Genomic DNA, 13,214 nt, shown 5'->3' on the forward strand with positions numbered 1-13,214 from the left:
ACTTCCTGTTTGTGTGCTGGCCAACCTAGAAGGTGTGGATAGGTTCAAATAAAATTGAACACATTAAATTGTGTTGATATTTTTCAGTGTTCTATAATGTACATGTGCTTGTGCTGTTACCTTATTTTATGATTGATGAGAACAAGTGTTTGGCTCATTCAAATTACATATTAAAAATGGTAACAACAAGAAAATGTATGAGGTACAGGTTGAAATAATTAAAAGGAATGTCTGACAGATATAAGATTTAGATTTATCTGGCAAACTGGTTTAAGGCTTAAAGTGGGAAATGAATAAATCCATATATATATATATTTTTTTTCTTCCCAAAGTTGTGACATGGAATGTTGTGCTGTGTTTTGGATAGAGGTTTTTTACTTCATATTAATGGAGTGAGTGAAATGTAAAATGATATTCATTTTATCTTTATTGGCAATTCTATTTTCTGAATTTGGTACTTCTCAGCAGTGGCAAAGATGAAGAACTTAATGCTAACATGGTTTGGAAGGGCTTTTGGAAACCTCCAACTAGTCAGCTTCGTAGTATCTGTTCACGGCTGAGGTATTAAGTATGCCAGAAAAATGTTCAAGCCATTCTGATGAGGTTTTAGAAGATAAATAGTAGAAATGGGAGACATGTTTTGAAGACATTCCATTGTCTGAAAACTGCAGCAGGAGATGGTTACCTCATGGGATTTCTGTGTTGGGGAAAACTCACATGACTATGTCAATTGGCAAAGCATTATTTTTCTAGTATTATTATGATTACATACTGGGCAGTTTAGGATTAGTAGGCATGTGGAAAAGTCATGACAACCTAGCCTCTTTCCTCTAGCCAAATGAACCCTTTCCTCCCCAAGTTGCTTGTGATCAGAGGGTTTTATCACAGCAAAAGAAAGGAAAGTAGTGCTTCTATGACACTTCTAGAGTCAGGTACCTTTGGATAGGAATATTAGTATCAATTTTACTGTTCTATCAGTGCTTGAAAAGAATGGAAAAGAAAGACTTCACCCTACTTGTTTATCAAGGAGCATAGAAAAAAGAAAAAAGAAAGAAAGAAAGACATAAACCATGTTGTAGTAATGATGCGAAAAAGCATGGCAGTTGACTTTCCAGGGCTAGGTCTTCTAAAGTGCCTTGTACAGAAGAAAACCAATACTATTCCTAACAGCAACTATCCTACTATCTATTGGCTTTTGAGAATTTATGGGTTAAGCATGGCAATAATGGTGTCAACTTCATTTTCTCCAGTCAGCTCTTTTTAAAATTATGACCCATTTGAATTTAAAGTACTTAATCTAAGATCACAACTTTGATAGATATTGAGCTAATCTCTGCTGTGAAATTCATATTTCACAGCACTTTGCCATATACTTTTTTATAGAAATGATTCAGTATTTAAATAGGTTTCAAGGCCATATATATTAGCTTATGAGTGAACATCTTCTTGAGAACATTACAGTATATCTCTTTAGTTATAGAAAATCTGCAAAAGTTACAATGAGTTAATTCTATTTTCTTTAGGTTCTTAGAATTTCTCTCAGAATTTCTGATGAAAATGGGAATGGGTAATGCCAACAGTTTATCTTTTAAGTTTCATTTCACTGTCAGAGTTTATCGTTCTTCAGCGGCTTGGAAAATTTCCATGCTTTAAATTTTCTTCAAATTGGTTAATCTCTCTCCCCCCCCCCCTCTCTCTCTCTCTCCCTCCCTCCCTCTCCCTCTCCCTCCCTCCCTCCCTCTCTCTCTCTCTCTCTTTCTCTCTCTCTCTCTCTCTCTCTCTCTCTCTTTCTCTCTCTCTCTCTCCTTTTTATTTTGTGGTAGAGCTTTACCACATAGCTTTCCTGGAATTTGCCATGTAGCACATGCTGGTGTTGGACACATGATAATTATTTCTCTGACTTTTTCTCCTGAGTGCTAAGATTACAGGTGCATGTCACCTCACCTGACCCATTTCTCTATTCCTACAATGAGAAAACTATCTCAAATACTATAATCAATAAAATAAAAGCCATCACTCTATCGTGCTCAGTGGACAGCAGTACACAGCATCCCTTTCATCCTCCAATTCTTCTTTTTTTTTAATTTATTTTTTATTAATTTATTCTTGTTACATCTCAATGGTTATCCCCTCCCTTTTATCCTCCCATTCTTCCCTCCCTCTCATTTCCCCCTTATTCCCCTCCCCTATGACTGTTCCTGAGGGGGACTTCCTCCCCCTGTATATGCTCATAGGGTATCAAGTCTCTTCTTGGTAACCTGCTGTCTTTCCTCTGAGTGCCACCAGGGGACATGGTCAAAGGTGAGGCACCAGAGTACGTGAGAAAGTCATATCCCACTCTCCACTCAACTGTGGAGAATGTTCTGACCATTGGCTAGATCTGGGTAGGGGTTTAAAGTTTACCTCCTGTATTGTCCTTGGCTGGTGCCTTAGTTTGAGCGGGACCCCTGGGCTGTCATCCTCCAATTCTTATGCCCTTTCTGATTCTTCTTCCATAATATTCTTTGAGCCTTGGTGATAGAGTGTTAAAAAGAGTGAGGAAGGAAATGGGTGTTGTAATAAAAAGAAAAAATAATTTAATAGCTATATAAATGATTCAAGTTTATGAGGAAGATCACATATGAGCATACTAGTTATTATTACCACATTTTACAAAAATTGAAAGACTCTGGTCACCTTAGTGGCACACTTAATCTTTATTGAAATTGAACAAATGCTTTTTTTAAAATAATCCCTTTTACAGCACATGTAAAATGTAATTATTTCCATATAATTTTACAGGTTGTCTTTTGAGTAAGCAAAAATACATCTTTTTTTTTCTTACTTAAAACATGTAGCCAGGATTCAAACCACGTAGCTCTAGTACCAAAAAGGCAACGGGTTATGAAAATCACAGTACAGTTTTAAATTTGTTAAGTTAATCAAGGATATTTAAAACGATATGCACTTGGATTGAAAGTAGAAATTACAGGTCAATCAACATTAGGACTAGTTGTTACAGCTACAATAAGGGCAGAAATGGGAAGGTCAAGCTAATGTGAGTTAGACCATTCAGAACACACCATTTCCATTAACACTGTGGCTGAGTGGCTGCAATAGCTAAGTCACACTTGGGCACTTAAAGTAGCACATAAATATAGCCAAAGTGAAAAAATATACATAGTATGCTAACTTGATCTAAAAAATGAATATTTGTTTTAAGAGGGTATACTAGTAACTCAATAATTAGACAATACACAATGAAACCCCCAATTTACATCCAGGAAAAAAATAATATCAAAGTACACACCTACACAGACAGTGAGTAGACATCTGTTCTTTTGTCATTTGTGTTTATTTTGTTGTTGTTTTCTGGATACGTAGAAAGAATTTACAACCCGTGAAAGGATTTCTTGGGTGAAACACTAATTACAGATATTGTAAAGATCATAGCTCAGGAGGCTTGTTTTAAAAACGAGGCAGCATTTTCCTGAAAAAGTTTGGTCCTCGATTTACTATTGACTAGTTACTGTTGTCAGATTGTAAGCATTTTTAGGGTGTGTATGTGTGCGTGCATTAAACTAACATTTTAGAACCAGAATTCATCAAATCAAACCATAAGATAATCAGCCCTCGAGAACTTGACCTTGCACATCATGTCTGAGTGATGTGTCATCTTAAAGAACAATGCTAAAGACTATGGATGATAGTTATACTCGTGTGATTCTGCAACACCTTAATTTTGTGCAGTTTTCTTCATTGCCCATAGAACTTGTCTTTTTTCATGTAGGTGCCAGAAACCCCACCCTCATGATCTCCCTCCCCCCTCCCTCAATGTTCTTCTCTGACAAAGTGATATAAAGACAATATTACTGTGTATTTACAAGCACAACACATAGGCAAGAAGGTCCCAGGTCAATAGGGTACATCTATTTCTTGTGGACATCTTCATGCCGAATGATCTTGTATGTGATCCAGTAAAAGATGTTGAAAATTAGGAAGGCCAGTGGGAAGGCAGCTCGAGATATGGTGTCAATCCTTTTTGCCCGATCCACAAACTTCTTTTTGATAGCATCTGCATCTTTTGGGGGTTGTGGGAGTGGGTTGGCAGGTGCAGCCTTGACAGCTGTGCCATCTTTCACTTGGAGGCAGTGACCCATCCCATAACCACTGAAGTTAAAACGACTTTCACGAGTAACATCTTCTTCCTGGCAGAATGGAGACAGGAAGCACACACTGTCAGTCAAATTTGATGGAAGGTTCTTAAATTTCTTTAGAATTATAAGGATGAATTATAGTTAACTGTTAGTGTAGGAGGTTCTTGGAATAGGGAGTGCCCTTTTGAGTTCAATTCAATTATTTATAGCACAGATATTATTCGTTAACTTTTCAGTTAGAAAATTTTAATATAAAAACAATGACCTTGTGAGCATCTTAATTAATCAACAAACAGAAACATGTATGCTATCTTCAGTCTTGACTTTTCCAAATCCTGTTTGCCAATCAATAGATCTGGTTAGACTGTTTTAAAACCAGTTTCCAAAATTCTCATATTATACTATAAATATATCAAGAGTATCGTTCGTTAATTTCTTCATTCATTTATTCTTTCTCGTGACACACTTTAACTTAATTTCTGTTACATACTTGTGCCAGAATTAAGAAATTTTAGTATCATGAGTCATTTACGTTTTACTTATTTCATTAATACTTCATTTAAGATGAACCCCTTAATTATATATTGTTTTCCACTCTGGCTCTCTAGTTTGTTTCAGCTATATAATGGAGATTAAGTATTTATCATTTGGCATGTATATCTGTGTCAAAGACAGTATTTCCAATATTGATTTTTTAATATTGATTCTTTGGCTAGTAAGACTCTTTACCATATTTAAACATAGCATATTAGTCAATGCCAGTGATGTTTTAAGCTGATTATTTCTACAAAAGTTAGATGCCAGGCAGAAAATATTTTTTATCACTTGGTCTGAAAGGAAAATCATCTTAGAGACAAATGGAATCAGAGTCAAAATAGGGAATCAGCTGGTGGGATTTAATGACTTATTTGATACCAACTATCTTCAAATAGCCACAGATTAAATTATCTTCTCTTTTAGCTAGCTTTACTGCTTCTTATGATGCTTTGTAATCCTCTACTGCCCTTTTTTAGCTTGCCTGATAATGCTCATGGCATATTTCCCAAAATAAAAAAAAAATAAAGAAGGAAAAAAAAAAGAAAACAACAACAACAAAAACCCTTGGTATTAGTATTAATTCGTCGTTGTTAACTACATGTCTGTAATACCTTCAGTAACATATAAAAAGTATGTCAAATAGATAAATTTGAACATAATATGAATATGAGCTCAACTGCATTCAAAATAGAGTGAGGAGGAGGACAGACGGTACCTAGTGTACTCAAATGAGGTTTTAAATTCACAAGAGGACCTGGATAGGTAAAGGTGCAAGCAGGTATTTTAGTCTACTTCATTGAGAGCAAATGAGGAGAGAGACAACAGTGCAGATTACAGAGACATACAAGCACTCCAGAATGGCTAGGGTAGATTATAGTTCATGTGCTCAGATGAGCCATTGCAGAAATCAAGAAGAACAGATTGACTTCCATGTGGCTTACTTAGCCAGATCAATACCCATATGCTACTTCCCTCTGTGAGTAATACATGCTGCTTGAAAATGAATAACAGAGTTTAATAAAGTCTTTACAGCCTTTGTTTATCAATATCACCTATTGTGATAAAGTGCCTTTGGTGAGGACAGCCCTAAAGATGGCTGAATATTGCATTACAACCTGGTAATGACTTGGAATTTGAGCTGGAGAGATAGTAGGTGTGAATAATTGTTAGTCACTTCATGCTGCTGCCATTTGCCATATATGATCTCTTGGAAAATCAGACCAGGAAACAGAAGGCCCATTTCATTTCAAACATTAATTATTCATTGTTTGATGGATATTTATGTTTATTTTATTATTATTTTAGAATTTCATACATGAGTGCTGCATTTTCACCCCACAATTCCCAACTCCAATTTCTCTCATATGCCTCTGTCAAATTCATGACCTTTTTTTCAATTACTATTGGTGTGTGTGTGTGTGTGTGTGTGTGTGTGTGTGTGTGTGTGTGTGTGTATGATTTCGTCTAGTGTTGCTCATATGTACATACATTTTGAGCTGACCATTTGGGATTGGATAACTTATCAGGCTGTCAATCATGGAGAAGATTGTTTCTCCCTTTCTTGGCAGCACTAACTGCCTGTAGTTCTTCATCTGGGGGTGGGGCCTTGGGAGATTCTCCCTATTCATTTTGGGATATCAGCTAGCATTTTCATTGTGTAGTTTTGTTTAGGTGACCATAGTTTTAAGATTGTCATGGCTGCAGCTCCTTGGCATGTATAGAGGATAGTACCTCACAGTAGATGTCCTGGTCCTCTGGCTCATTGAATCTTTCTACCACCTCTCACATGATGTTCTCTGAGCCTTAGGTGTGAGGGTTGTATTGCAGATGTATCAGCTTGGGATAGGGCTCTCCCCGCCCCCAGTCATTTGTTCTCTGCATTTTGGCCAGTTGTGTCAAATGGTCTCCATTTGCTACCAAATGAAGCTTCTTTGATGAGGGATGAAAGTTACATTTATCCGTATATATAAGAATACATATTTAGAATGTTGCTGGAAATTATACTGGCTTATGGAAGTGAGAGTAATAGGTTCTCTTCTAGAGTCCATGACCTTACTGGCCATGCACAGTTGCCTGTGTTAACAGTACCAGACGTGAGTTCCTCATTGTTCTCATTAACACATGACTCTAGTGCAATCAATAAGAACATTAATTATAACCTTCAGTCATCTGATTTATAATCACTGTGAACCAGACCTAAGTTCTTGTACAAAGTAGTTGTGAAACTGCTACTTTATACAGCAATCCATCCAAGCTGTGATTTGTGTTAGATTACCCTTTAAAAGTTGTTTTAATAATCAATGTCCCATTGCTTACTAAAAGCTAATGGGGAAGATTTCATTCAAAAACTATTGGGTGTTGATTTTGTGTCAAGCATTGGTTTAAATTTCATGAGGAAGTGAATGTATTTGTTGGCAGGAGGAGCTCTACTTGTATAGCTTTTCAGAGTGCAGTGGGAAAGATAACCTAAAAGTATTATCATATAAAGAATCTGGCAAAGAATATTTAGCCTGATATCTGAGTAGACCCTTGTGCACAATTGCATGAACTCAGAATAAATGGATGATTTAGCAGCCTACTGGCAGGAGCCATTCCTATCCTATCTCCATTCCCTGGAGACTCTGCCTCTTGGTGACGACCCACTTCCGCTCTACCACTCAGCCTTCTCTGCTAGTCCATCTCCATTCCTTCTTTGGTCACAGATCCTCAGAAACACCTTTTACCAGGAACCCCTCCTCCAAATAGCCACACAAGGGACTCAGGTAGGAGATTTTCAAAACAACTTCGTGTCCTCAACTATGATCTCTCCAGATTTAGTCCCATCGCAGCCAGCCTGCAGGAGGGCTTTCTTCCACTCCACCTTCATTCCCGGAGAACTACACCTCTTGATGAATGTCAACCCAAGGTTCCCTTAGTTCTTTCCAGAGGCCCCTCTCAGACTTTCATCCTCGCTCATCTCCTTTCCTTTCTGTCACTCTCTGACCTAAAGAAGCACTCCCTACCAGGGACTCCATAGCCTTCACATTTGGCTGAGACCCAGAGTAAGCAACAGCAACCATAGAATGGAACATCCATCTTCAAAAGACATGACTAAATATCAACACCAAGAAACACCTCAAACATCATAACTACAAATGCATCGACCCCAGGCCAAAAACATGAACGTGAGCTGCAAATACTCCACCAAAAATCTGTATCTCTATTGCAGTAAGTCCTGAAACATGCAAAATAGCTGAAGTACATAAAAAAAAAGGTTTCAAAATAACAACCATGAAAATGTTCAAGGATATGAGTCTATAAAATGTTAGAGGATATGAGTCTATAAAAACACAGTTTAATGAAATCATGAAAACAATTTGATATGAAATCAAAATTAACAAAGAAATAGAATCACTAAAGAAAACCCAGAGTAAAATACAGCTGAACATGAAAAATTTAGGATACCAAATAAAAACTTCAGAGGTAAGCCTCACCAAACAGATTATAGGACATAGACGAAAGATTCTCAGATGTTTAAAATAAGGTGCATAAAATGGATAGCTCATTCAAAGAAAATGTTAAATTGAAAAACATATGAATAATTTAATTGGTTCAAAGGTTCAAATAAGTATTCCAAAATATGGAGTAAATGGATTCTTAACCATAACAATGCCTTCATAACTGTCTGAAGACTTATTTCATGCAAGAAAGGGACCATATAGGTAATTAGGAGGACAGACTTACTCCTCATATTGGTTATAGGCAACCTCAGGTATTTTGGCAACTATTTTTTAAGGTAGGGGAAAAATAGTGACAGTTTGATAAGGCAGGGAAAGCACTCCCTAGGATAAGAGTGGGCTAGTCAACATGGAAAAGGTATCCACTCAAATGTGTCTAACTACCAATTACAATCATGGAAGTGATGTAAAGTGCTATAGAGATCCAGACTGAGAATGTGGATGCTTAGGTCTTAGATTTAGCTCTGAGGTTTATAAACTGTGTTGATCTCAGGCATGCACATCTGTCTTCTCAGATCACAGATGCCTCATGCCAAAAAAAAAAAAGTGAAGATCCAACTAGAGCTGTGGATCCCTGCTGTGGCTTCTGGAGAAATTTGCAGATATGCTTGTGTCATCACTTTCCTTTCAAGACCACTTAGATGGGACACTCTGTGAGTGAGAATTTAGAATTTGCAGGTTTTAACACCCAGTGATTCTAATGTAAAAGGTTTGAAACAACTGGTTTCCTTGAGTTCTAATGTCTGTCTCTGAAATGTAGAATGAATTCTATATTATTAAGTCTAAAATTAATTCTCAGGTGGAAGCAATCCTTCACCATATGTTTCTCTTTATCTACCCAAGCTTATTGTGCTTTTCTTCTTTCCTTGACTTTAGAATCTCACAAATTCCTATTCTTCCTTTGAAGAACCATTTAGAAATTCATGATTAAGCATATATCACTGCTTGAGTGAGATAATAGTCACTTACATTTGCAAATTCTGAAAAAAATAGTTAGCTAGTAACCTGTTTTTAGCATATAAAACAAAAGCGCTTTAAATATGCACATCCATGTTTCTTTTCAGACTGCCTCATTCATACCATTTCTATAGCCATTCTGCAAACCCTGTGAATGGACAGTTAAAGTGATTAACTCATTCAATTAAGTACCAGAGGTAGAATAGAAGGATGCCAGGTTTGAATATCATTATTTTATACATTGTCATGCAAACTGTGGGTGTTTAACAGAAGCTTGGTGAAAAATGAGCGAGGTGGCATTTTAAGAGGCTTCCACTGTGCTTGAAAACTATTTCCTCATTCATTCAACAGTATTTCAGATATTCTGTTGAGCATTGCAATGGTTAATTAAATCAGTCCTTTAAAATTTGCTGTAGTAGTGAGTGTTATTTACTTAATTCCTGATATACAGGTGAGTTGAATATTAGGTTAAGGGTCTTCTTATTTACTTTTATGATTGGTTCAGTGCTTTCTAAATTAAATATAGAAGCCTAAATTATCCGCATCAAGAGATATGGTTTTGATTTTGAAAAACACAACTGCAACCAATTTGGATTTGTTGTTGTTGTTGTTACACTGAATGGCTAATTTAGTTTCTAGTAGGTTCAAAATAAAATGTTACAGCATTATGGCAAGATTGCTATGAGGGGCAAAATGGAAATGAAACCGAGTCAAGGTTATACTGAAGTTAAAATAAAGAACAATTTGTATGCATGGCTCATAAATATGCCAACTAATATAAGTCTGATCATCCTAGTTAGGAAGGAGTTTTCAGCTTAGCTCCATTTTTTTTCTAATTAGCTGGGAACTGTTAACTATTGCTGCCAATACAACATCTTCAATTGCTGAGCTTCAAACAGCAAACACCTCTAGCTACCTGTTTTGTCATGTGCCGATTAGTAAAATTTCTATAGAAAATGACTCATGTGGTTGAAGGTTCAATGCATTCATTTTTTATATCCTCCATTGACAGTATCTCAATCTTTTCTGCTGTACAAAGTACAGCTTTGGCATTGAAAATCATTAGAGATTTATTTTGATTTTTATTCATTTTGTGCATCTATTTTACCTGCCATTAAATGTGCCCATTTTTTATTTGCAATAAAATGAATCAAAAGCTGTCCAGAATTGCAACACAGTGAACATGTTATAAGAAAATGATTTCAATATAACTTAAAAACATGGCACTTAAAAAATAAAATATTTTAGTGAACTCCATGTCTCAGACTTTTATGCCCTAGGAAGTAAGAAATAGAGGATTTCTAAATGCTGGGGAATGGGAAATATACCCAGATTATTTGATTGGCTCTAGTGTCCTTTCTACTGTAACTGGAAATTGTTCAGTTGGAACTCAAGGCTAGTGTGCTTCAATCAACACAAGGATGCAGTGAAGTCTCTAGCCCTCCTTAGAAAACAGTGTGAGTCCAAATACAATGAATTTTCAGTGAAAAATCAAGCAAAAAATGATGGCTAGGTGGTGCTTAATATGAGCCTGGATACATTTATTGGCTTAAGAGATTTTCCTCAATTTTGGGGGACCTCAGTTCCTTCCTCCATAATGCAAATTTCTATGGATTGACATATATAAATAAACATAAATAGATATATATGGATATATATAATTTCTTGATTATGAATACATGTTATGTACTTATATATTAGTCAGTCTTATTGAGAGAACAACCTTGTAAATCACAAGACAAACTGAGGCTAGATGGTTTTATAATAATATATTATTAATAAATGGTAAAGCTGAGGTTCAAGACCAAGTTGATCTGAACACAAACTATATGATTTGGAAGATACTAAAAGTCTTTGATTTTGTGAACTTTTGTCTATATCAAGGCCCAAATGGTTTCCTTTAACAATTATGGATTATAAGTCTGACTAAGATTTTCAGAATAAAGTAGAAATTAGCAAAAGTAACCATAATTCATTGTTACTTAATGACAGATGGTAAAATAAATCAATATTTCCAGCCTTTTGAGCAGATTACAAAAGATAATTTCTCTATAGGAAATTCATACTCATGAGTCATTTTTTTTTCAAGAGAGAATATTAATACAATTCTTTTTGTTTTTTTAAAAACAGTCTTCCTTTGTAATCCATCTGGTCTTGTCTTCAGAATTTCCTGACTCAGTCTACCAAATATTAAGATTATATATGTTCTCCAACATGTCCACCTATTATTGGTTTTTGAAGAAGGGATTTCTGAGTTTAATTTATTAACTACCTGCCATTTATTTATCATTTAATCAGTAGTTATTGAATTTTTACTATGTTCAAGGCAAATGGTAGGAAGATGACAGTAAGTAAAAAGACAAAAAATCTGATTTTTTAATGTTTGCATTCTATGCATTCTGTTGGGAAAACTGTAGTTAACTAAAACTATATACACAGATGCATATAACACATACCTATACACACACACACACACACACACACACACACACACACACACACACACATGCATGCTGCATATTTCTAAAAATGGATTTTAAATTATCAAGATCAACTTCCAGTGTAAACCACTAGATGAATGATTGTGCTAGTAAATGAGAAGAAGACAGTAAAGGAGAATTTTGTTTTTTGAGACAGAGTTTCTCTATGTAGCTTTTACTGTCCTAGACTCACTTTGTAGACCAGGCTGACTTCGAACTCATAGTAATCTGCCTGCCTCTGCCTCTCAAGTGCTGGGATTACAGGCATGTGCCACTGTGTCTGGCTAAGGAAGATCATTTTTGGCTTTGGAAAAATATGACTGAGATGGAAATGCTTAGGGCCAACTCACTCAGAAACATATACTTGGTTACATGTTAACTCATGAGTGGCTGTCTTTCTACCTAAAAATATCTTCAAGATAGAAATCTAAAAGACAACTTACAGTAAAAGTCAACTTTTAATCAAAACACTTAAAGTTCAATTTTTAAATAGTACCTCAGTTTTTGTTTTTTAGTGTTTGTTTGGACAGATAAGTTTTGCCAAGTGATCATGGATTCAGATTAAATTCCTTATGCTGCTGAAGATCAACGGATGTTCAGATGAACATTCCAAAGCTTTATAGAGTTGCTGTCATTTGGCTCTTTGAGTGGAGCCCTATAAGCTTATCCTGGAAGTATCTCTCAAACTGGTCATGGAAGTACGTATCTGTTCTCCTTGAATGGGCCTTTGACTTGTTTCTAATCAAGAGAATGGATGCTAAGTAACTTTAAAAGCTTGGTCAGCGTAGGCGTTGGCGTTTCATTCTGGCTTGCTAGACCATATACTTAGACCTCCGAGTCTCTCTTTCAGTTGTCTGGCTGCTTTGAGACAACTAAAGTGTAAAAGAAAAATACTGGGCCCACGTGGAGAGAGCAAACAAATAAGCTCTGAAAGTAGGTGAGAAGAGAAAGCTATCTGGCCGCTCCTTCTACTGTCTTCCTGCATCCAAGGTCACATCCTAAGCTGAAATGACTCAGCTGAGACCTTCCCCGATTCTTGACACATGGCAACTAGGAGAAACAAAGAACTTAGTACTGTTATTTTAAGTCATTGAGATTTGGGGTGATTTATCATACAGCAATACATAACTATATTCATAATCAATAGTATCTCCAACACCTAAATATTGTAGCAGCTCCTCTGGGGCCAGGCACCAGACAGAAGCTGGAAAGGTCACAAGGAAATGTTTGCAAAACTGGAAGGAGAACAAAGCACTTGCTGAAGTCTAGGAGAAGGTGGAAATTTCTGTGGTACTGTGAAAATAGAAAATACATATTATACATCTGTTGATCCAGCTAAAGAGATTTCCAGACAGAATACTGTGGGTATCAAATGTACAACTAGAAGTTAGAAGAAATATAAAGGATCCAGAGTCAATTTCTTCCAGCTTTCAAAGAGTCCTTAGATAAGAACAAGCCTTAAGAGAAAGATCAGATCCAGAGAGGGTCTGTAAACTTTCTTTGTTACAACTCAAGAAATATCTAAACAAGTGCCTTGTGAGCTCATGATTTCTGCTGAGAGCAAGTCTTGCTAGAATTCTAAGAGCATGCCTGGCAGATATCTCTGA

The 13,214-nt window shown here is 36.1% G+C and overlaps 1 protein-coding gene across 3 annotated transcripts in view; it reads right to left on the bottom strand.

Annotated features, from left to right (window-relative positions):
* Positions 1–2,681: 2,681 nt before the first annotated feature.
* Positions 2,682–13,214, bottom strand: part of GLRA2 (glycine receptor alpha 2) — a 202,759-nt gene continuing 192,226 nt past the window's right edge. For all 3 annotated transcript variants that reach the window (XM_084788990.1, XM_084788991.1, XM_084788989.1), the window contains one exon: positions 2,682–4,187. In XM_084788990.1, coding sequence (XP_084645116.1) covers positions 3,909–4,187 — 279 coding nt within the window. In that variant the 3' untranslated portion in view covers positions 2,682–3,908. The remainder of the gene's footprint in view (positions 4,188–13,214) is intronic.

Source organism: Acomys minous (assembly GCF_964271855.1).
Source record: "Acomys minous genome assembly, chromosome: 7".
NCBI classification, from domain to species: domain Eukaryota; kingdom Metazoa; phylum Chordata; class Mammalia; order Rodentia; family Muridae; genus Acomys; species Acomys minous.